The sequence below is a fragment of the Empidonax traillii genome, unplaced genomic scaffold, assembly GCF_003031625.1.
Source record: "Empidonax traillii isolate 1590-97213 ecotype Southwest subspecies unplaced genomic scaffold, ASM303162v1 scaffold653:size358915, whole genome shotgun sequence".
Lineage (NCBI taxonomy): Eukaryota > Metazoa > Chordata > Aves > Passeriformes > Tyrannidae > Empidonax > Empidonax traillii.
Window position 1 is genome coordinate 305,944 of NW_020955846.1, and position 21,276 is coordinate 327,219.

A 21,276-nucleotide genomic window follows, 5' to 3' on the forward strand; every position below is an offset into this window, starting at 1 on the left:
GATGAATTTTCTTCCATCTCCCACATTATGCTGTGCCTTTCTGACCTTCATGTATGCAAAGCGTAACACGGGAAGAGTTTCTTGTTCCTTTGTTCACATAATTAATGATATTATTCCTTGTTCCCTTGAGTAGCAGCTGCGGCCACAATTTGATCTTCTAGCCTAATTTGAGCCTCGAAACACGATCTTTCTTGTCTGCCCCAGCAAGGGACGCTTGGCCAAGCAGCACAACCCGCGGTGCTGGTGCGGTCGGTGAACCCTTCACCAGTGGGTGCGCGGCTGGTGCCAAGCTCCCCGCAGAGCCGGTCTAGCCCAGCCTCTTGGGCCGAGGGAGGGCCCGGGGGGGACACAAAGCTGGGCTGTCGCCGAGCTCTCCCCAGGGCCCGGCCTACGGAGGGGCCTGGGCAGGCGGGGAGGGCCCGCAAAGAGCGGGGTGAGGGGCTGCCGCCCCCTGCCGGCGCTCCGGCCCCGCAGCGCCTGCCTGCGCCGCTCCCTGCCCGCCCCTGCCGATACCTGCCGGCCCCTGCCCGCCCCTATCGGGCCCTGCCCGCCCCTGCCGATACCTACGGGCTCCTGCCGGCCCTTGCCGGCCTCCGCCTCCCCGGGCTCGCACAATGACGACGCACTCGGACGCTGCCACGAGTGGTGCCACCACGTCTGTGACCTTTATAAAACTCTCATCGCGACAGCAGTACAAGCGATAGAAAGGACATCTCTTATACACATCTGAATAAATACGGCCTGCGCCCTGCGGGCACAGCCGGGCGTGGGGGGGAGCGGCGTGAGCTACACACATGCGGCGACGGGACAAGCACAAGCGGCCGACTGGGCGTGTGACAACACAGAGACGTGTGTAGAGATTTGCTCGGACCAGGCTCCGGCGCTCAGAGAGCCGAGTGAGGCGCCGACAGGAGGTGAAATGTGTGAGAAGTGGGCTGGGGAGCCCAGCGGAGGCGGGCGGCCGGCGGGCACACGCTGTCCCCGTGGGCACGGTGCTCTTCTTCTCGGCAGAAGCAGGCAGGGTAGCCCAGCTACATCTCCGTTTCTGCTAAGAGGCTGTCACCGAGACCTGACGTCATCAGGACCATCTGGGAGCTGGAATCTGTGTCGAGAGAGGGAGAAAACCATGAGCCTTTTGGGCTGCCAGAGAGCACAGGGCTGTACTCCAGATTCCAGAGGTGAGGATGAGGAATTAGAGCACTGCAGGGTGGGAGGAGAACTGCTGAGAGAAGTGTGAGATTAAGTAGTCTGGCCATGCAGCAGAACAGAATCGATGCTTGGAGAGGGGGAGAAAGCAGAGACAGCAGCAAGAGCACAAAGGAACATCAGCCCTGAACCCTCCCCACATGCAGAGCATACTGCTTGTGCTGGCCCAGCCGTGCCCTTACCCAGCCCTGCACTCACCAAGTGCTTTTTGGTTAGAGAGAGTGTCCAGGTGGGATGGGTTGTCAGGTTGCAAGCCAGCCAAGCCCACATAAGGTGGTGGTGCTGCCTTCCCAAGAGCAGGGAACACAGTGGGCAGTCAGCCATGTTACAGCAGCAGAGGCCTGGAAATACTGACTTTCTGCACGGCATGAATGGAGGGTTTGTGCAGCCCTTCCCTGCCTGCCTCGGGGAGGTGAGGGCAGCTTGCTGGCTCTGTGATGGCACAGAGCACCAGCCAGGAACACTGTGACTCTCCCCACACTGAGTGAATCAGATGCAAGGAGGATGGGCATGCATAGCAAGTAAGAAACTCAGCAGGATACCAATGTCCCAACCAGAAGCCTTTTTAAACAGAAAAAGAAAAAAAATCATCTGTTTGGTTTTTTTTCTGGATAGGAACGAGGAGATCTTTAGTGGCAGTCCTGCACATTCAAAACTGCTGCATGGGATCTCTGTTTTCGGGGATCAATTTTTGGAAACTGGATCCAAAACTTGGACAAAACTGTCACTAAATTATTTTTATGGCTTTTACAAATGAGGATCCAGATGTTTTCGAGTTGTGCTTGTTTCCTTCTAGTGTGATATGAGAATTGTGAGGGGGAAAGGACAACTGAAGGTAAAAAACAACCCCTCAAAAGAGCTGGATCATAAGGTAGGAATGTCAATATATAATATCATATATACAAACTATACCGAACAGGCTACTGCTCTCTCCATAATATACCTTTTTTTTTTCTTTTACAAGGAACAGACAGGCTGTGGCACCTGGCTAACCCTTCACACGTTTGGGACACAGAGATAGGAACAGCTGATGCTGTGCTGATTGCAGGGAGGTTCTGGAAGCGGTAAGGAATGACACAAGTTTTGGCTAGCCTATCTGGCAAAGGCTCCTGAGATCTTTAATGCTGCCCTTGAGTTTTAAGACTTTGCATAAAGATTTCGTTCCTGCAGCATCAGGAAAAACGCCTCAGAGGCACCGTTTCCACTCTTTCCAGCAGCCGCATTGTCCTTGGAGGCTGCCTTTCCAAAAGCGGCTCAGCCCAACGCTATTTAGCATGAAGGTCACGCCTAGAGGTTGTACGTATTCCAGTTCACGCAGGGAAAAGGACAAATCCCATTCACCAACCCCAACGCAAGAGACCAGTGGCACTGGAAACACCCCAGACACTCCAATTCCTACCCGTCAGCTCCTGCCCGCAGCCCAGCTCCCAGAGCTCTTACTGTTCTGGCAGATCCAGGGGTTCTTCTCCCTGGCTGTGACTTCATGAGCCTCCGTCTCCTCCTCTTCCTCACCCTCTGAGAGAAGGTCAGAGATCTGCTGCTGCAGCTCAGGACTAATGTTGTTCTCCGCCAGGATGAGTGTCCGTAGGGCTGTGGGGTAGTTCTCTACCATGTCCAGCAAGGTCTGGGTGCAGAGTGAGATAAACAGGCTGACAAGTAGCACAAACAGCAGCAAGGCTGAGCAGAAAGAGCATCAGTGCTCTGTGTCTCTGCAAACTCCAGCTCTCCTCTTCTTACCTCTACCTTCCCTTGGCCCTTCATCAGGCTTTATGAGAGACTGAGGACTTCCCATCTTTCCGTGGGGAAAGCTGAGCTTAGATTTCCTGGCTCTATCTAAAGAAGAAGGGACTGCTCTACACCCTGTTGCTACCAAATATCCAGGCTCATTCCCTCTGACCACTGGGAGCTGGGGCTCTGCGAAGAGAGCCTGTACTACTGAGCCTTGGCCCCTATATGTCCTCAGAGCTTTAGCTCTGATCCTCAGTCAAAAATCCAGCCCCTTACTTCTTCCAAGAAAGCAGTCAGGGGAAAGCAAGAACACCCCTGGGTGCAGGGAGGAAAGGAGGCGCATGTGGACTCAGGGCAGAGGGTGGAGGCAGGTGTAGGTCCTAAGGCCTCTACAGACATCCCCGTCCTGTGCCACTGAGATGTCAGTGATGCTGCAGAGAAACTGTGGGCTCTCATACCTGGGCTGACTGGTTGGTTAGTCCTGTTCCCTCCAAGTCCAGAACTTCGAGGGTTCGACTGGAGGCCACAGCGACGGCGAGCATCCCTGCCACCTGGTCACCTGTGGGAGAAGCAAACCAGGGCTGTCAGCAGTGCCTGCCTTTCCTCATGTAATACCACATGCCCTTGTGGAAACTTCCTCTGAGTATATCTGCCATCAGACAACCTCCAAACCTGTTCCTCAGGGAGAAAAAAAGCTGTTAACTAAGAAAAGAGACAAGAAAAGGTGCACCATTTTGTGGTTATGGGAACAATCACTGATTGTCAGTGAACATGGGGGAACATGAAGGAACACAGTGAAACTGGATTTGTTCCCAAAGGAACCAAATTTTTCCAAATCTCCTTCCTACACAAGGATGCAAGGGCCTTTAAGAGTCCCTGTAATGCATCACAGCCACAGAATAGGAGCTAAAGACTTCAGTAGAGGGCTGGAGCCAGACAGAGGACGCTGCACCAGATGAAGGACTGCCTCCCTGGAAAGGGGGTAAACTTTTGGACACAGCAGGACAGGGAGCATTAAAGATTGATGCTGGTGAAGAGACAAGACCCCAGTGTGTTCTCCTGACATTCTCTGCTGAGTGCCAAGATGCCATACAACTGTGACACCTTCTCTTGGAGCAAAACCCAGAGTGCTGTCAGGTAACACCCTTGGAGCCTTTCCTGCCCAAGAGGAGGTACTTGGTCAGACAGAGGGCCTGGGGGGAGGCTCTGTTTGCAGACAGGGTGAGAAGGGGAGTGCCCTGCTCATGCTCAGGGAGGCATGGCCTGATCTCCTCCTCACCACCTTGCAGCAGAGCTGGAGAGAGTTTGTTTCTATGGCAACGAGTGCCAGGCTCTCCTCGTCCTCCTCCTCCTCCTCCCTGCTCCTCCAGGAAAATGAAGGGGGGAGCGCGGGGACATACTGCATCTGCCAAGCCAGCTTCGGCGCCCAGTTCTTCAGGAAAAAAGGGAGACACAGAGGGTCAAACATAACAACAAAGGCAATGGAGTGGGCAAGGCACAACCTGCTTTCTGCACCTCCCTGCAGGGTACGTGGCCACTTCACACAACCAGAGCAGTGAGGGTGGCTTCCCCTACAGGTGAAGGTGCCCAGCAGGGCGAACTTGCTGCTGGGGATCAGAAGGCAGGGAACTGCCCCATCCTACTGTTGATGGTCTACTGCCTTTCTAGAGCTTGGTCCCCAGCCACCCGCTGGTGCCAGTGGCACAAAAACTGAGAGGCAGGAATGCTGCATCCTCTGCTCCTCCTCCCTGGTCCCCAGCTTACCTAGGGGGTTGTAGTCCAGGTTCAGCACGCGGAGCTGTGAGCTGTGAGCCACTGCAATGGCCAGGCGTCCCCAGCCTTTGCTTGTGATGCCTGGGTTGGCGCTCAGTGTTAGCTCTTTGAGGCCTGGAGAAGAGAGAGAAGCCAAACCAGAGCCTTAGGGTCACCAAAGAAGTTTCAGAGGAACTATTTCAGCTCACCAGAACAGCTCTGAGTTTGGGGGCCTAAGGGTTTGGTTTGCTCTTTGGTTTGATGACAACTGTCATCACATATTTCAGAGATCAGTGAAATATTTCACTGCCTTCAGCAGTAGCCCTTCATTTATCCATGCTGTGACTGCCCCACTTATCTGCACTCCCAACCTCTGTCTCGCTTACCCGAAATAGCAAACACAATGGAAACAGGTAAGGGGTGTGTGAGACGACTGACTGGGTGAAGAAGGTGACATGAGGTGACAGGTTGGAGAGAGGATAACAGGGACAGTAGGCTCTGAAGCCTGCACCTGGGAGAGGTGGCCAGCAGAGATAACAGCATCAGTGGCATTGTGAGGACATGGAGGAGGAAGTGCTGGGGAGAGGTGGAAAGTACTTAGAGAGTCAGGAAAAAGGAGTGGTATTACTTCCGCAAGTGCCAGCTCTCAGCTTAACTGGCTCACTGGCCTCACACCACCAAAGATTATTCCCTGCAAAGACCCGAGCCTTGGCACTGAGGCTATGGCCATGCAACTACACACTCACACAGTGCACCTGCAAGCAGGGACAATTCCCAGGCACTGACAATAAAGCCAAGTGCTGAGGTGGGAGCACACAATATATTTATCTATGGTCATTATCAACACTCAACTGCGAAATAAATTCAAAATCCAAGCTGTCCCCTCCTCCAGTTTCAAATGCTCCTGACATGAACCAGAAACAACCTGTTGGTCTCTGAGCTCCAATCTGCCAGCAGGACAGATCAATTACAGAAAGCCCATGCCTGCACAAAGGGAACCACTTCTTTATTGCCTGGCTTTTCTGCTTCACTTAAGTTGGGGGAAAGAAATTCCTCAGCCCAGGCAAACCAATGAGCCTGCCTCCTCCAGGGCTGAGGATTTACTGCTGCATGCATCTGCTCTGTGTGAAAGCTCCACTGATCATTGTGCAGCCCACAGCCCCTGGTGCTTACCGGACTTGGCCCCATCAGGCGGCAGGAGCCCACAGATAAGGTTGATGCCTTCATCACCCAGCATGCAGTCTCCTAGATCCAGAGCCACCAGCGAGGGGTGGATGGAAAGAGCAGGGTTGAGGAGGGCCAAGCCTGCATCTGTCAAGGGACTCCCATGGAGGCTGTGCAGGTAAAAGGGAAAATTACTACGGAGCCTTCTTCCTGGGGTCTAACTAACCTGACAGGGAGGGAGAAGCAGACGAAATGAGCTGGATGACAAATACTAACGCCAAGTGGGCAAAAAGTGCTGGGAAGCTTCCTCTGCTGCGAGGATCAGCTGGCCGCTGCGGTGGCCCTCCTCCCCGGGCCGGGACGAGTGGGTAGAGGGGATGGCAGCGCGGCAGGGGCAGCCCCACCACCGGGGCAGCCAGGCTAGAGGGCCGGGACTGAAAGTGCCCAGCCTGCGGGGGCAGAGGTGGCTCCCTCCCAGCCAGGTGACGGGCAGGGGCTTATCCACCACAGTGTCAAGGGCATTTTCCCTCCGACAAGACTCAAATTCAAGGGCTGGCCCGGAGCCCCGCGAAAGAGCCGTCCTCGCCCGGGAGGGATCCAGAGCCCCCTCCCCCCGGCAGCCCCCGCCCCGCTGTACTCACAAGAGAGACTGGACGGAGCGGTTCGTCTTCAGGGCCTCGGCCAGCTGCTTGACGCGGTTGATGTTGGAGACGATGCCCAGGTTGAGGTTGAGCTGGGCGAGGGAGCGGGACTCGGCCACCCCACGGCAGACGTGCCCGAAGTCCCGCTCGGAGAGCTGGCAGCCCCGCAGCGACAGCAGCCGCACCGAGTTCTCCCGCAGGCTCTCGCAGATGTCCCGGATCTCCGCCCCCGACAGCGTCTCCCCGGAGATCTGGATGGACCCCGGCAGCATCTTCCCCGGGCTCGGGGACCCGCCGATCCCGGGGCCGCGCCGCCCGGCCGCCGGGGTAGAGCCGCGCTGTGCGCTGCGGGCCGGGGCGGGCGCCGCCGCCGCCGCCGCCGCCGCTGCCCGGCAGTGCCGGCCCGGCCCACCGCGGCCCCGGGGGCGGCACCGCGCTGCCTTCACCGGCGGCCGCCGGGCCGCCCCGCTCCACCCGGCGGGGCGGCGGGACCCAGGAGAGCCATCGGCCGGGGCTAATCCGGACCGGGGCGCAGCGCCGGGCGGGGGCCGAGCAGCCCCACGGGTCCCCGCCCCGCTCCGCCCGCACCTGCCGGGCCGCCCCGCCTCCTCACGGCCGCCTCTCCGGGCCCTCCTACCGCCCGGCAGCCGGCTCCTCGCGGAACGGCGTGGGCGTGGAGGGGCCCCCCACCCCACTCCCGCATCCCCCACCCCACCCCGGCAAGTCCCCCGCTAGGCGGGGGGCGGCGGCAGCTCCCGCTGGCACCTGCTTGCTGCCCTGAGGGGATGGCGGGGCCGCGTCCCCGGCACCGAGGGGGTGCTGGAGCGGAGGGAGGGTGGGAGAAGCCCCATGGGGAAGAACTCTCCCTGCCAGCCCCGCTCCCACCCGGGGAGGGAGCCAAAGCCATTGGGCCGTGGCGCACGCTGCACGCTTGATCTGAGGAACTGCGATGTTCCGTGTTTTCAGCGACGTTTATGCTTAAACCTGGAACCTGGCCCCATGACTTAATGGCGAGGTCGGTGTGAGGTGATCTTCAAGGCCCCGGGCTCGTGGAGCCGGTGCTGGGAAGCAGCTGGTGAAAGGTGGAGGGTTGAGGAAGGGCCGCAGGCTTCCTTCTCCCTGAGCACACAGTCTGCGCCCTCAGCCTGACCTGAGGTGTGTGGGGTATAACCTGCCTTCTGCTAATGCACGGGAATGGATCAGAGGGATTTGTCCCCTCTCTCCCCCCGGTGGGTAATCCTGTTCTTGGAGAGAAATAGGAAGCAGGGCCCCTGCATTTTCAACTTCACTGAACTGAAAAAGGAAGCCAGTGATGTGGAAATTAGGTTAAACCGCCTAAGTAGGCAGCTCTCTGCACGTAACTAATCTGGCTGCTGCATATAGCAGTGCTCAAGTGAATTCCACACCAGTGGGTAACACTGGGACAAACCCAGGCTCCTCTACTTGGTTTGCAGGCCAGGGTGGGGGAGAGGGGATGGAAAGTGAAGGGAAAAATAGGGTGTGGAAGGGGTTGTGAAGCAGTTCTCCTCCATTTCAATGGAGGACCAGATCACCTGAGCTGAGAGTGCACATTAGGTTCTGAATGAGACAAGGGAACAAGCAGATAAGAAGCTGGACTCAGACACCAGCTTTTAGACTTTGGCTGCAGCATTTAACTTCCAGTATAGGTATCCCATGTCCTTTGAGTAATACATTGTTGTCCTCTAGAGCTATCTACACAGCCCTTTTTCTTTCCCTGTTGCACAGGGATGCATGACCTTGATACTGTTCCTGCAAGGTGTATCAAGAGCAGACCACTGGCCTGGCAACTCATCTGCACTGGGCTATGAGCAGCAGCTGCAAGCACCCAGCTGTGGTACAGCTGATGGCTTTCAGAAAAGGAGCAACTGATCTCTAAGGTCACATCAAATGATCCAAGTGAGAATGGGATCCTATGTATTGCGGGAACAAAGGCTGGATCTTAGAGTGGTGGGTGCAGCGTGGGTGACCAAGAAAATCCCAGCTGCTGCTGCATACAGGTCAACTGGAAGACTACACTGTCTTCTCACCTCTCTATTACCTCCAGGCACTAATCAACCCATGCTTTTTTAAACAGACTATTATTAGAGAGGTGCTTGAAGGAGAGCCCCTGGGACTTGTCCCACTTCCATTGACAGCGGCAGCCCTGAAACACTGATGAAGATGCCCTAGTGCTGGCATCTTCACTGCCTATTGTCAGGAGCAAGAGCACATCGAGGAGACAAGCATCCAACCTCGCTTTATGCTTAAGTACCTTGGAAAAAGTGGCACAGGAGCTAATGGTCCAAAGCCCTGGTTCCCTAAACCTAATTATGGGCTGTGCAGAGGGGACTTTGGAAATGCTATTTTGTGTAGAACTAGATATTGCTTCCTCGTTATGTGCAGTTACCCAGCAGGTATGAGGAAGGTTGTTTATTGTTTACCGACTGGGGGCACAAAGACTGATGCCACTAAGAGTTCACAGAACTACCCTCATTCAAAAGGGTGAGGTGATGGGGGGAATTATTTCAGATTTGTGCCAAGGAAGGAGAGAGAAAATTATTTTAGATTTGCTGCAAGAGCTGTGGCAGGAAACAAAGGTAGAGATATTCTTGTACAATAGGGTTGTAAGGCTTGCCATGATAACAAGAGGACTTGAGTAAGCACTGAAATGCCCTCCCACAAGGACTTTACTAAGGCTGCATGCTCAGCATGCTCCCTGGAACTGCAGCGTGCACACATTTCCCTGAATAAAACTTGTCCTTCTCTGTCAGCAAAAGGCAATGCTGAGGCTCTGTCGAGTACTGAATTTCTGGCAGTACAGAGCAGTTCAGCTTCCAGCTGAATTAATTGGGGCTGAAGAACTGGAGCCGAGCAAGCCCCACAGGTTCCAAGAGGGTGGTTGGTTGTCACCCTGGTTGTGTCCCCAGCTGACATGACACACAAACTGCCCAGGGGACGCGTGAGGAGTTTGCTTGCTGCTCTCTTCTGTGCTTTGAGTGAAACAGGGCACAGCTTCACCCCCCTGGTTCAGCTAAGTGGCTCTGTGTGGGAGCGGAGCACAGCTGTTCTCTGACTGTCTCTGCAGATCAGCAGTAATAGAGTTTGGTGCAGAATGATTTTTCTCCTCGGCTGGACTTAACTCCAGTGACAATTGTCCCTTTCTCTTTTCCTTCCCCCCTGCTTGTGCTTCCAGAGTTCGCACCAAGAGAAACAGATCCATTCTAGGCTGCCAAGGCAAGAACTGTGAATTAGAAACCAACCTCCCATGGAGATATAAAGAGGGAAATACCAGAATCAGCATTACAAACTAACACTTCCATTTTGTCAAGTATCAAAGTAACAGAAATTCTAGGAGCTTAAAGTGGTTCAACTAGTCAAAAAAACCCCAAGGAGACTAGCCCATATAACTAACAGTTCTCCCAAATAACTTGTTCTGAGTGCTGTTCTTCAGCCAAAATGCTTCCTAAAAGAGGGGGAGGGGCAAGCAGGAAGCAGAGGGGAGAAGAGAGTGAGAAAACATGTCTTTATGCATGTGAGTGCTAGCACAAAAGCTTCTTGCTCTAGGAAGGGAACAAATTATGAACATTGGGAATAGGCAAACAGTGGAAAGTAGGTCTGTGACTGAAAATGCTCACATCCAGTGACATTTTTGTTTTAACTGAAGCAGATGACCCGCCTGATGACAGTACCAGTAGCTGGTACAATCTTCCTCTCTTTCATTGCACCTTGGCACTAGTCTGAATGCCACTACAGCTGCATCCTCTCCCATTAATATAAACAAGGGATCAAAGAGTGCAGTGCTGACATGCTGGCTGCCTTGTGCACAGCTAACTTGGGGGGACACCAAGAAAGGGCAACGTCTTGTGGTTTCTTTCTGCCTAAGGATTAGCTTTCTCTGAGGGGTGGCTCCTCTCCTAGATATCCAGAAATACAGAGAAAAAAGGTGAAATCCAGTTATCAGCTAACAGCTTTCCACTCTCAGACCAGTAAAAGAGCAGTGAGGGAAGGCTGAACTACTCATTTCTGTGTTACTGCAGCATAGGTAAGCCTAGACCGGGCTGCTCTGCTTCCCCGTCCTTACTGGAGCTTTCTCAGCATCAGTACGCTGGACATAAATCTGCCAACCTATTTCCATTGCATGCTCCCCTATTTCTCCCTTTGTTTAATGGAAACACTGGAAAAAAGTTTGCCAGAGACCCTCAAGGCTCCGGGAGTCCTTTCAGAAACAAGGCCTAGACTCTGCTCGAAAAGCCAGGCAGTACACAGCAGACGGGGTGTCTGGGGGAGCAGGATGCCACTCCTGCTCAGAGCAATGAGGTGACAGTCCCCTGGCTGGGAGACACAAGGGCAAGCAGCACAAGGGTGGGCTGAACCAGCCTCTTAATAGAAATATCCGCAGAAGACCATGCACAAACATGCTGCCCCTGCATGGCCCACAGAGCAACACGGGTGGAAGGGCGTTCAGAACAAAAGGCACTGTGAAAGCCTGGGGGCAGACACATTTCCAACGTCCACAGGAGAAGGGATGGTGAGGCGAGATAGCAGCTTGGTCCAAGTGAAGAGAGAGGAATCAATCTGGAGCATGACAAGGAAGATCACGTGGCTAAACATTGTGCTGTTCTGAAAGTCTCCAGAGAAAGTGAAGTTCCTGTGCCTCTTGGGCTATGGAAAAGTGCCCAGGACAGGCCACATATCACAGAACATTTGAAGTAGGACAGCAGAAAATTGCAAAGAATCCTGCTTTGAGTCTAGGACGGGACAGATAAAGGCGTAGACACCCAACACCACTCTCCCACTAGACAAGCAGGCTCGAACATAAGACATCACTCAGCACCAACATCAATTTAATTCTTCCCTCTTCAGGACAGTAACAGGGCAGATACTCCTGGAGTTACATCAGCAAGCGGAAAGAGGGCTAAGGGACAAACTGTGCTGGGAAATCCCAGCTAAACATGCAGGCAACAGAACCACTCTACTCAAGACAGCCCAGACCTGGGTGGGGGAAGAGTGTAGTTCTTCTGAGTCACTGAGGTGCGACTCACCTCAGCTGAGTCCACTCTGCTGCCCAAAACTGTAACCCCAAGGACAGGTCCAGGAAAACAAAACAAAGTCGTCTTCTTGTTGTTCTGTCCTGTTCCTAAGAGACAGCAGGTTACTGTGGCCCTATGCAGCCCCAGAAGTAGTGAAGGAAGCAAGTCCAACTCTGTGAAACTACAGGGTCAATGCAACGGCTTTGGCTGTTGTGTTCAGTACAGCACTGGAAACAACTGGAACGTCTCGGGCAACTCTCTGAAAGGGTGGCATGTTTGGTCCTTCCAGTGTGTCCAGGATACCTGCAGGGAACAGAAAAAAGGGGAGAGAGGCAAGAGTTAGTTCAGATGATAGCAGATGGCACATTTCTTCTTGCTTTTCTCTCTGGCCAGGTAGTGGTTGATGGTGGCAGGGCCCAGGATAAGTGAGGCACTTGCAGGCAAGGAGGACATACCTAACCCCAAAGGCTGAGCAAGAGTAAACACCTCCATCCAGAGACCACAGGGTACACACCAGAGCTTGCCCTCGGGGCAGGAAAACTGCATGTTACCGAGAGTAACACGGATCTTTTTGCTTTGAGGGTGTCAGATCCAGTCCCCCACCATTTGACCTGAATGCAGGTACTGCCAGGGATGTTGCTCTGCTGAGGAAGATTGATAAAACCCTGTTCCTACTTCATCCCAGCACAGGTCCTGCTCTTAGACCAAGTGCTTGCTTTCATCCTGAGATACACTTGCAGAATCACTTCAGGAGCTGCAGCTGGGCTGCAATATGGAATTTTTATCACTGCAATGCAAACACAGACCATTCTTGGCAGAAAATACATATCCTGAGGCAAGTGTCCTCAAGTCCCTGTCAATTACCCTCTCAAGACTGATCATCAGTCTTGGAGTGCCTTGAAGAAAATTGACTGGAGCATATTTTATTCTATCTGCCAAAAAATTGCAGATCAGAGCTCAGAACCTTCACCATTAGAACAGATCCAAGAAAGAACAGGATCTATATCTAGAAGGACTTGTAATGCTATGCTATAACTCCTAATTATGCAGATTTATCTGAAATATCATGAATGGGTCTGGCTGCCTAAACTCATAAAGATGTTTGCAGAATTGCGTATTTAGGGATCTGGAAACTCTCTAGAGATAAGTGGGAGAAGGCATTTGGGTTTTTTTTTAAAGGAGGTTGAGACTTTGTTGGAAGAAAACAAAAAGAGACACAGAAAGGGACCTGAAAAAGTATAGCCTGGTGAACAGTACCAACTGGGGAAGATGCAGCTTCTGCTATCTGTGTTGTACAACAGAAGATGAAAAAAGGCATTAAACAAAGAAGGAAAAATACTTATGACACATTTCCTGATTAGAGAAAAGCAACCTGACTTCAGCAATATTCAGGAAGGGGCTGGACATCTGCGTGCAAGAACAGTCAGTCCTGCTACGCTTCACTTGTGGGGAAATAATAAGGGTCCTGCCTCACAACTTGGGTCTTAAGTCCTAAAACTCAGTGCACAGTAACTACCCCATTGTCTACCTGGTGCCCTACTTCAACAGCTTCCTCTAAGAAAGCTACTGCTGGTCGTTTCTTGGGGAAACTGGCACAGATGCCCTAAGGACAGATACAAACCGTCCATCCTTTCAGAGAGAGCAAAAAAGCAGCTTCTCTTCCCCCACATTTAACAGGATGTCTTCATATCTCCCTTGCTTACCTTCTACCACCTTGTGATAGGCAAAGTGCAGATAGAGCAGGAAAAGCATATGCAGAGCAGCAAGAGTCCCACACAGGATGAGCCGCTGGGTATGTCCCACGGTGCGTGACACCAGCACAGCAACCTAGGAGAGAGGTGGAGACCAGAGACAGGGTAGCTGCTACCTGAGCTGCTGGCACTGCAGTCAGGAGCACACAGGAGGATGGGCCAAGTAGGAAGAACAGGAGTATCCATGGAAACGCTAATCTGAGTCTTTTTTTTGCAGTTTTCACCAACAAATTTAGAGCGATGTGACTTTGTTTTGTGTAAGTGAGCCTTGCATGGTCTTGCCAAGAGAAAAGGATGCTCAGGCTTGGCTCTCCACAGCAGCAAGAGCTGTAAGGGAATAAACCTCCTGCAGCTCCTAGAATGGGTGAGGATATTAATCCAAGCAGCATCTCCATACAGCAGTGGCCAAATCACGCAGGATCATCGGGCTGTTCTTCACAGCGGCCCAACTGGCTGTGAAATGAACTGCCAGGCCCAAGGAACAGAAAACAAACACCTCCCTCCCTTTTTTTCTGTCCCAGGAAGAGAAGGGCCCCAGGCTGCCTGTCACTTACCATTCGTAGTGTGGAGAGTCCACCAACAACCAACCAGAAGATATAGAAGAGGGAGTGGAAGTGGATATTATAGGTGACAAAGAGAGTGATGCAGTGTCCAAAAAGGCCATAGCCCTGACAAAACAAAAATGTCCATATTACAAGTGTCAGTCCCACACAAAGGGCCATTGATCAAGAGCACAAACAGCCCATTCCTGCATCACTTCACTAAGGCAAAGCCTCACAAACCACTCATTCAATGCCAAAGAGTCAACCAGAACAACAATTTTAACAGCATCTCACATCCAGATAGTCTGTCTGAAGGATTCACTAGCATGTCAGAGACCGAAACAACTTGGGAAACAGAGGAAAGATTCTCTGATTCCAGTGAAATGCGGGTCTCCTGTTTTTTTCCCCACTAGGCTCTCAAATCAGGAAGTGCAGAGCAGGAGACCTGCATGAAGGAATTGCCCCCTTGCATTATTACTGTGCCTGGAATGGGGTAAGTTTGAAGAGCATCTTGGTTGTCCATCAAGGTTGTCCAAAAGCAGTTACCTGGGACAAATGTTTTACAAGGACTTTTCCCGTTCTTTGAGAAAAGCTTGCGCTGGAACACCATGCAGCCAATGTACACATCCAGAGAGTTCCACCTATACATACCAACAGTGACAGCATCTGCACCATCGTGATTTGGGCATTGCACAGATATGCCAGGAAATACATGAAAGACGAGACGCCCAACCAGTAACCGAAGCAGGTCCCAATGGCTGTTCCCATCAGTGTGCCTTCCCTCTGTGGAGAGAGCGTCAGGATGGGGAGAACTCACAGAAGTGACCTGCTAGCACCCAAATTTCACCCGAGAGTCCCAGAGCCATTATCAGATAGCTGGCTAGCAGTGTTCAGGAGGTCACACGACCCACACACCAGCTCTCCCAGCAGCAGTGTGGGGAGACCTTCTGGTGCATCCTTCCTACTGCCCCCAAACCAGCAGGTTCTTTCTCAAATCCATCTGCTTCCAGCGAGACGCTTATTCAGTTATGGAAGAGGTTTCTTCTCTGTTTCTACTGTAATTGTAGCAATCCAGATCCCAGCCAAACCACAACTCATCACTGAGACTCGACGTACAATGATGGTGTCCGAGGTCTTCATTCCATGCAAAAGAATGGCCACCAGCGTGAAAACCAGCATGAGGGGTCCGTACAGCTCGCCTGCAATCTTCTACAGGAGACAGGTGAGGGAAACTTTGGTTAGTGCTCCTGAGCACCAAGGTCCCCACCACAAGCAATGTGACAACTGTCCTGGATGAAGTTTATCACCTGAGGTTAGGTAAGAGCACGCAGGTTTGGAACAAGCACAAGAAAGGGGTCACCGACATTTTCAGGGAGGTGAACACCTGACCAACTGAGGTCATTAATAACATGGTCTACTTCAGTTTTACAAGGTGGGACAGTCACTTGGCCATGGAGTCTGATTCAGCAAAAGGGAACTCACCTGTGGGAAATTAATCATCTTCACAGGAATCATGGACTCCAGGAGTCTGCATCACAGGAAAGCAGGCAATGACAACAGGAGCAGGAAGGACAATAGGATGGTTAACAAAATGCTTCATAAGTAAAATATCCCATACACCCATTACCAGTATTTGCTGCTGTGCTCCCACGCCTTGGGGGACAGAGATTCTTTCTAAAGGGTCCCACAAGGTCACTAAAGAAGAAAAATCTTACTGTCAGTGTGTAAACTTTGCGGAGGGTGGGGGACAGATTCAATGAAAATGTTCAGGGATCCGTGCAGGGAAGAGAGATCCTTGACAGCACAGCAGGAAGGAAAGGCAACTTTTCATAAAAGCTCACAAAACTTTGCCCTCTTGGACAAAGCTGTGTTGCAAATCCAACAGAAGCCACACAACACAGCCAAGTACAAAAAGGTTGAAGATGACCCAGAGCCCTTTCTCCTGCCCCAAGCACCAATGCTGGCTGGCAGGGCTGCCAGCCACACCGTGGGACCTCACTGAGGACAGCAGGACATACTAAGGAGAGTGTGTTTCCCCATCCGTGAGCCTTCCCGCAGGGCTGACAACCCATCCCTGCTCTCTGGCCCGGAGGACACAGCCAGCCCGCTGCAGGCACGGAGCTGCCGGCCCCCTCTGCCCCCGCCGGGCCCTGCCCACCTGGCTCGCACTTGCACGGGCTCCACATCGAAGTAGGGCCGGAGGATGTCGATGTTGGCGTAGAGGCTGAAGGCCTTGGAGGCTTGTCTCTTGCCCACCTGCCACATCTGCGGAGAGAGGGGAGCGGGCAGCGGCCGGGCGGGCGGGCGAGGCCGCCGGGGCCGGGGTCGGCCGAGGGGCCGCGCTCACCTGGTCAGCGACCTGCCGGCCCAGCTGCCCCCGCAGCCCCTTCATGCCCAGGAACTCCCCGTCCTCCTCCTCGCCGGCGCCCGCCTCGCCCTCTGCCTCCTCCTCCTCCTCCTCCTTCATGCGCTGGTGCATCTCCCCCATGTCCTCGAAGCTGGAGCCCGACGTGTCGTCCATGTTCTCCATGTCGATGACGGCGGAGCCGCCACCCTGCGCCGGGGCAGACACAGCGTCAGCGCTCGCTCGGACTGGCCCGGCCCCGCCGCGCCGCCTCGGCCCGGCCCGGCCCCACCTGCATGTTGTCCTCGAAGCCGCCCCATTCGGCTGCGGGGGCCCCACTCCTGCTGCCGCCGCCGCCGCCCGCCGGCCCCGGCGCGGCCATGGTGCCCGTCCCGGCCCCGCCGCGCTGGCCCGGATGGGCGGGAGCGGATGTGACGGCGGCCCTGGAGCGGCTGCCGGTGCCGGCGAGCGCCGCCCCCTCGCTCCCATGGCGGGCCTGCGGGGCACGGATGAGATGCGGGACCGCGTGGTGCTGGGCGAGTTCGGCGTCCGCAACGTGAGTGAGCGCGGCGGGGCCGGGCCGGGACCGCACCGAGCCCGCACGCCCTCACGGCCCCGCCTGTGCCCTCTCCTCGCAGGTCCACACCACCGACTTCCCCGGAAACTACCCCGGCTACGACGACGCCTGGGACCAGCGGCGCTTCGAGGAGGTGGGTGAGCCGCGCCGGCGGCCGGGGTGGGTGTGCGGGGGGATGCGGGTTCCGGCCGGGGCTGTGGGTGGCTGTGCGGGGCGATGCGGGCCCCGCGGCCGGCGTGACCCGCGGTGCGCGGCTCCTTGCAGGCGTTCCGCGTGGACGTGATCCGTGAGGAGGGGGACTCGCTGGAGTTCGACATGGTGGGCATCGACGCCGCCATCGCCAACGCCTTCCGCCGCATCCTGCTCGCCGAGGTACCGCTGGGCAGTGCCGGCCTACCGCGTGCGGGATGGGGAGCAGGGAAGCAGGTCCAGCCTGATGTCAGCCCTTGCGGACAGCTGCAGGGTTTGGAAGAGAAGGACACGTTCATTCCGCGTGTGTGCCAGGAACCCAGAAGAGAGGGGCTTAGCAGCATGGGCAATGCCGCCTTTTTCACTTAGGGGTGCTGCTGGTGGTGTCTATAGGTCAGCCTTTTGGACACAGCTGTGTTGCAAACCAAACAGAAGCCACATAATGCTGCCAAGTACTAAAAGGTTGAGGATGCCTCAAAGCCCTTTCTCCTGTCCTTCACCTCTTGTGATCAGTCATTTAAAAAAAAAATCGGGAAGAGGATATATGGGGTGTAAGGGTATATTGGGTCCTCTGGCTTGGCAGAAATACCTCTGAAAATAGTCTGCATGGCAGTTATTTGTGGGAGAGGAGGGACACTCTAGCTGGATAATCTGTTGTCATGTAGTTCCACTATTGTCTTTTACTGACTTGATCTCTTGTCTCCCTGAGGTGCCAACGATGGCTGTAGAGAAGGTCTTTGTGTACAACAACACATCCATTGTGCAGGATGAAATTCTGGCTCATCGGTTGGGCCTCATCCCAATCCGAGCTGACCCTCGGCTCTTTGAGTATAGAAACCAAGGTGAGAGTCTTGGATTGAATAGAAATTTTGAAGGTTTCCCTCAAAGTAGGAAATCGGGGTCATGTAAACTGAGCAGAAGTGTGATTTCATAGAGGCTCATGGGGTTCTTCCCTTCCCAGGAGATCAGGAAGGCACAGAAATTGATACTCTGCAGTTTCAGCTGAAAATAAAATGCAGCCGAAACCCTCAGGCAGCTAAGGAATCATCTGATCCTGATGAACTATATTGCAATCACAAAGGTGAGATCTCTCCTAAAAATTATGTGCTGTTTTCTTCCTTTTTTTTTTTTTTTTTTTGGTCTTGGAAGACAGGATTTGGGCTGTTCTCCTGTGTGCCCTGTGTGTGCACAGGGAGAGAGCTGATACCGTTCTGCTAAACTTACTTTTTGCTATTTCCAGTCCTGTACAGATCAGTGACCTGCTTTGAGACAGCAACTGGCTGATACCTGTGGCTTCTCTTTGCAGTGTACAGTAAACATATGACATGGGTGCCCCTGGGGAATCAGACAGACCTTTTTCCGGATGCTGACTTCCGACCTGTTCATGATGATATCCTCATTGCACTGTTGCGACCTGGACAGGAAATAGATGTGCTTATGCACTGTGTCAAGGGTATAGGTGAGTACTGAGTCCTGGGGCAGCAGGAGGAGGAATGTGAGTGCTTGGACTAGGGCACTGCTGTGTGAAGGGGAAGAGTGGAGAACTGTATTTCCCTCTGGAATTTTAGGCCCTGGCATCCTTGCACTCTTGTTCCCTGAGGCCTGTTCTCATGCTCAGCTCTTAACTCTTCATGCAGGTAAAGATCATGCCAAGTTTTCTCCTGTGGCCACAGCCAGTTATCGACTGCTTCCTGACATTACTCTCCTGAAGCCTATTGAGGATGAGGCGGCTGAGACATTGCAGAAGTGCTTTTCCCCTGGAGTCATTGAGATCCAGAATATCAACGGTACTTCTTTTTTGCTCCAAGTGCTTTGTTCCTTACAGGCTTTAGTAGAGACTAAAGTAGATTCGAGATTAGAGCCAAACTTTGTAGTGACAAAACCACGTTGTGGTGTTGCCTTGCCGGTCAGCAACGACTCATGCTCTTTTGAGCCTGGTTTTATGGATGAGTGGCTGCCACATGCAGATGTGTTGGGTGATGAACTGGGATCTCCCTGAAATGCTAAGGCCCTGGATACATGTCAGACTGGGTAGTGAGCTTGCTCCTTCCAGCAGATGAGTGTGAAGAAGACTGCATAGTGTCCTGCATAGGGGTACATGCAGGCGTTGGGTTAGTGTTCCAATCCGCTTAGATGCAGAAGGGAACCAGGTTCTAAAACATTCCCATAAGCGAGATTAAGGCACAAATGAGGCCAGAAGCTGGATCCTAAAACGATAATTCAACTTTATTTTGTAACCCAAAAGAGCGGAGAGAAAGAAGGAAGATAGAAAAGTGGGAAAAACTAAGGTTGACTGTTAAAAGCATAGGACAGGAGTTACGACAACTGCTAAGTGCTGCCGGCTTGCAAGCTGGTAGATCTCTGCTGGGCTTCTTCCCTGGTCGCCTTGTATCCTCCAAGGAACAAGCCCAACCGGCAGAGTAACAGAGTGGCAGCAGCTCCCACAGCAGTCCTCAAACAGCCCCCCCAGCAGTCCCCAGCACGGCCCTAAATACCCTCGCCGTGGTAGCCCTTGGATGCCCGTTGGCCCCTTCACCAGTATCTGAGCAAAGGTCGCCTGGTATTAAGATGGGCCCTGAGTGTCCACTGGCTGGTTCCCCAGTTTCCAAGCAAGATGTGCCTGCCATACCTTAATTGAGAGACTAAGTCCTTCCCATGTTTTTGGATTGTAACAACTTTCTATCTTTTTTGCTCGTCTGCCCGTGTCTGCTAGCTTGCTAGGTGCTTCCTGGAGCTTTTTTAAGTAGCTCGGCTCCTGCAGCAGCCTAGCTGTGGCATCAAGGCTTTTTAACTCCATGCTTGAGACAATGGCAAAGCAGACTCCATCCTGTAATCAGTCCACTACAGTTAGTTCTGCCTGGCTGGAGTTTCATGTTGGGTTTATGCCCGTTCTTTCAGTTGGTGGCTTTCCTGCCTTTGCTGAAGGGGGAGTGCCTGTTTGCGTGACCACAAGGTGCTCATCTGCTGCAATTTGCCCACCTCATTTCATCTTTTTCCCTTTAGGAAAAAAGGTGGCAAGAGTCGCCAATGCGCGGTTGGACACGTTCAGCAGAGAAGTTTTCCGTCATGAGGGTCTGAAAAACCTTGTGCGCCTGGCAAGAGTACGAAACCATTACATCTGTAAGTGTCTGTTCCCCACAGAGCCCTGCCTGGTTTGTGTAAAAAAGCATGTGTGGCTGGGTCTCAGCCTCCCCCCACCCCCTCATCAGCATTCAAACATTCATATTCCAGTGGGTAACTACTGAGGTTGTGGTTTGGTGTTGCTTTGGGATTGAGTCTCTTTGTGCTTCCTGCTGGCAAATGTAACCTGTTTGGCTGTGAAGATCTGGCTTGTTACAAGTGTGAGGGAAGGCGAGGGACAGACACGTGGAGCCAGGTGCAGGCTGAAGCTGCCTTGTGGCTGGGCTGACCTGTGTCTCTGTGCAGTTTCAGTGGAGTCGACGGGTATTTTGCCTCCAGATGTGCTGGTAAGTGAAGCCATCAAGATCCTGATGGGAAAGTGTCAGCGTTTCCTGAATGAGCTGGACTCTGTGCCTATGGAGTGACCAGGCTGTAGCTGGGAAGCATATCCCTGCACTGCTCTTCGGGGCTTCCTACACCTGCCTGTAGGGGTGATTCCTCTTCCATAGGCAAGAGCCTTGATACAGGCTTGCCAAGAGTCCTAGGACCATCTCTTTGGATTTGTTTTCTGTTGGTAATTAGCCTCAGTGAGGAGATGTATTAAAATAAAGGCTTTTCTTTAAAGCTGTCTCCTTCTGTGCTGTTTGCAATTGTGAAACTGTAATACATGGAGAACTAAGTGACAGCAGGTCTAAAGATGAATTATAGCATTTATTTTAGATTGTATGCAGTATGTAAAGAGGGCTGATATGGCAGTAGGGTAAAGCACTTCAAAGCAGGTCAGTGAGATTTAACGAGTTGGTATCAGTGCAGGGTTGCTTTTGTGGGTGTCTCAGACCAGCCTCAGCATAGGTAATAGGTAGAGAAAAGGCTGTGCTGTCAGAGGGCTGGAGAACCTCTCTTATGAAGAAACTGAGAGGGTTGGGATTTGTTCAGCCGAGAACAGAAAGTTTAAGGGAGACCTTATTGTGGCCTTTCAACATATAAAGGGGTCATGGAGAAAGACTTTTTTTACCAGAGCCTGTAGTGACAGGCTAAGAGGCAATGGTTTTGAACTGGAAGAGGGTAGACTTAGATTGAACATAAGACTTTTTTTACAATGAGAGTGGAAGCAAGTTGTCAAATAGGATGCCCAGAGAAGTTGTGGAACCCCCATCCCTGGAAGTATTCCAAGAACAGGTTGGATGAGGCAACCTGGTCTAGGGGAAAGTGTCCCTGTCCAGGGCAGGGAG

At 53.1% G+C, this 21,276-nt stretch overlaps 3 protein-coding genes and 1 long non-coding RNA gene across 4 annotated transcripts; 2 read left to right on the top strand and 2 right to left on the bottom strand.

Annotated features, from left to right (window-relative positions):
• Positions 1-640: 640 nt before the first annotated feature.
• Positions 641-7,074, bottom strand: LRRC73 (leucine rich repeat containing 73). Its single transcript, XM_027899268.1, has 6 exons — positions 6,492-7,074; positions 5,860-6,020; positions 4,699-4,821; positions 3,393-3,493; positions 2,647-2,830; positions 641-1,102 (listed from the first exon to the last, which is right to left on the bottom strand). The coding sequence occupies exons 1-6, from the start codon at positions 6,761-6,763 to the stop codon at positions 1,032-1,034; spliced, it is 912 nt and encodes a 303-aa protein (XP_027755069.1). The 5' UTR covers positions 6,764-7,074; the 3' UTR covers positions 641-1,031.
• Positions 7,075-7,349: 275 nt separating this feature from the next.
• LOC114065383 lies at positions 7,350-10,350 on the top strand. Its single transcript, XR_003572946.1, has 3 exons — positions 7,350-7,646; positions 8,238-8,408; positions 9,685-10,350. It is a non-coding gene; the product is annotated as an uncharacterized LOC114065383 (long non-coding RNA).
• A 968-nt stretch (positions 10,351-11,318) lies between these two features.
• Positions 11,319-16,591, bottom strand: YIPF3 (Yip1 domain family member 3). Its single transcript, XM_027899270.1, has 9 exons — positions 16,451-16,591; positions 16,162-16,368; positions 15,973-16,079; positions 15,297-15,342; positions 14,931-15,023; positions 14,466-14,597; positions 13,827-13,940; positions 13,225-13,348; positions 11,319-11,824 (listed from the first exon to the last, which is right to left on the bottom strand). Exons 1-9 carry the CDS (start codon positions 16,538-16,540, stop codon positions 11,703-11,705), a joined length of 1,035 nt encoding a protein of 344 aa, XP_027755071.1. The 5' UTR covers positions 16,541-16,591; the 3' UTR covers positions 11,319-11,702.
• An 18-nt stretch (positions 16,592-16,609) lies between these two features.
• On the top strand, positions 16,610-20,668 carry POLR1C (RNA polymerase I and III subunit C). Its single transcript, XM_027899267.1, has 9 exons — positions 16,610-16,714; positions 16,797-16,868; positions 17,000-17,107; positions 17,634-17,766; positions 17,886-18,005; positions 18,231-18,383; positions 18,562-18,711; positions 19,928-20,044; positions 20,351-20,668. The coding sequence occupies exons 1-9, from the start codon at positions 16,646-16,648 to the stop codon at positions 20,467-20,469; spliced, it is 1,041 nt and encodes a 346-aa protein (XP_027755068.1). The 5' UTR covers positions 16,610-16,645; the 3' UTR covers positions 20,470-20,668.
• Positions 20,669-21,276: the final 608 nt, after the last annotated feature.

Bases quoted from the DNA above. Each gene is read 5' to 3' on its own strand.
- LRRC73 (XM_027899268.1), bottom strand. From the start codon at position 6,763: ATGCTGCCGGGGTCCATCCAGATCTCCGGGGAGACGCTGTCGGGGGCG. The intron at 6,021-6,491 runs GTGAGTACAGCG...TTACCTGCACAG, and splicing joins CGCTCCGTCCAGTCTCTCTT to CCTCCATGGGAGTCCCTTGA. The intron at 2,831-3,392 runs GTATGAGAGCCC...CTCTGCACCCAG, and splicing joins TAACCAACCAGTCAGCCCAG to ACCTTGCTGGACATGGTAGA.
- YIPF3 (XM_027899270.1), bottom strand. From the start codon at position 16,540: ATGGCCGCGCCGGGGCCGGCGGGCGGCGGCGGCGGCAGCAGGAGTGGG. The intron at 13,349-13,826 runs GTAAGTGACAGG...CCTCTCTCCTAG, and splicing joins GACTCTCCACACTACGAATG to GTTGCTGTGCTGGTGTCACG. The intron at 11,825-13,224 runs GTAAGCAAGGGA...TGTTCCCTGCAG, and splicing joins CTATCACAAGGTGGTAGAAG to GTATCCTGGACACACTGGAA.
- POLR1C (XM_027899267.1), top strand. From the start codon at position 16,646: ATGGCGGGCCTGCGGGGCACGGATGAGATGCGGGACCGCGTGGTGCTG. The intron at 17,108-17,633 runs GTACCGCTGGGC...TGTCTCCCTGAG, and splicing joins GCCGCATCCTGCTCGCCGAG to GTGCCAACGATGGCTGTAGA. The intron at 17,767-17,885 runs GTGAGAGTCTTG...TTCCCTTCCCAG, and splicing joins CTTTGAGTATAGAAACCAAG to GAGATCAGGAAGGCACAGAA.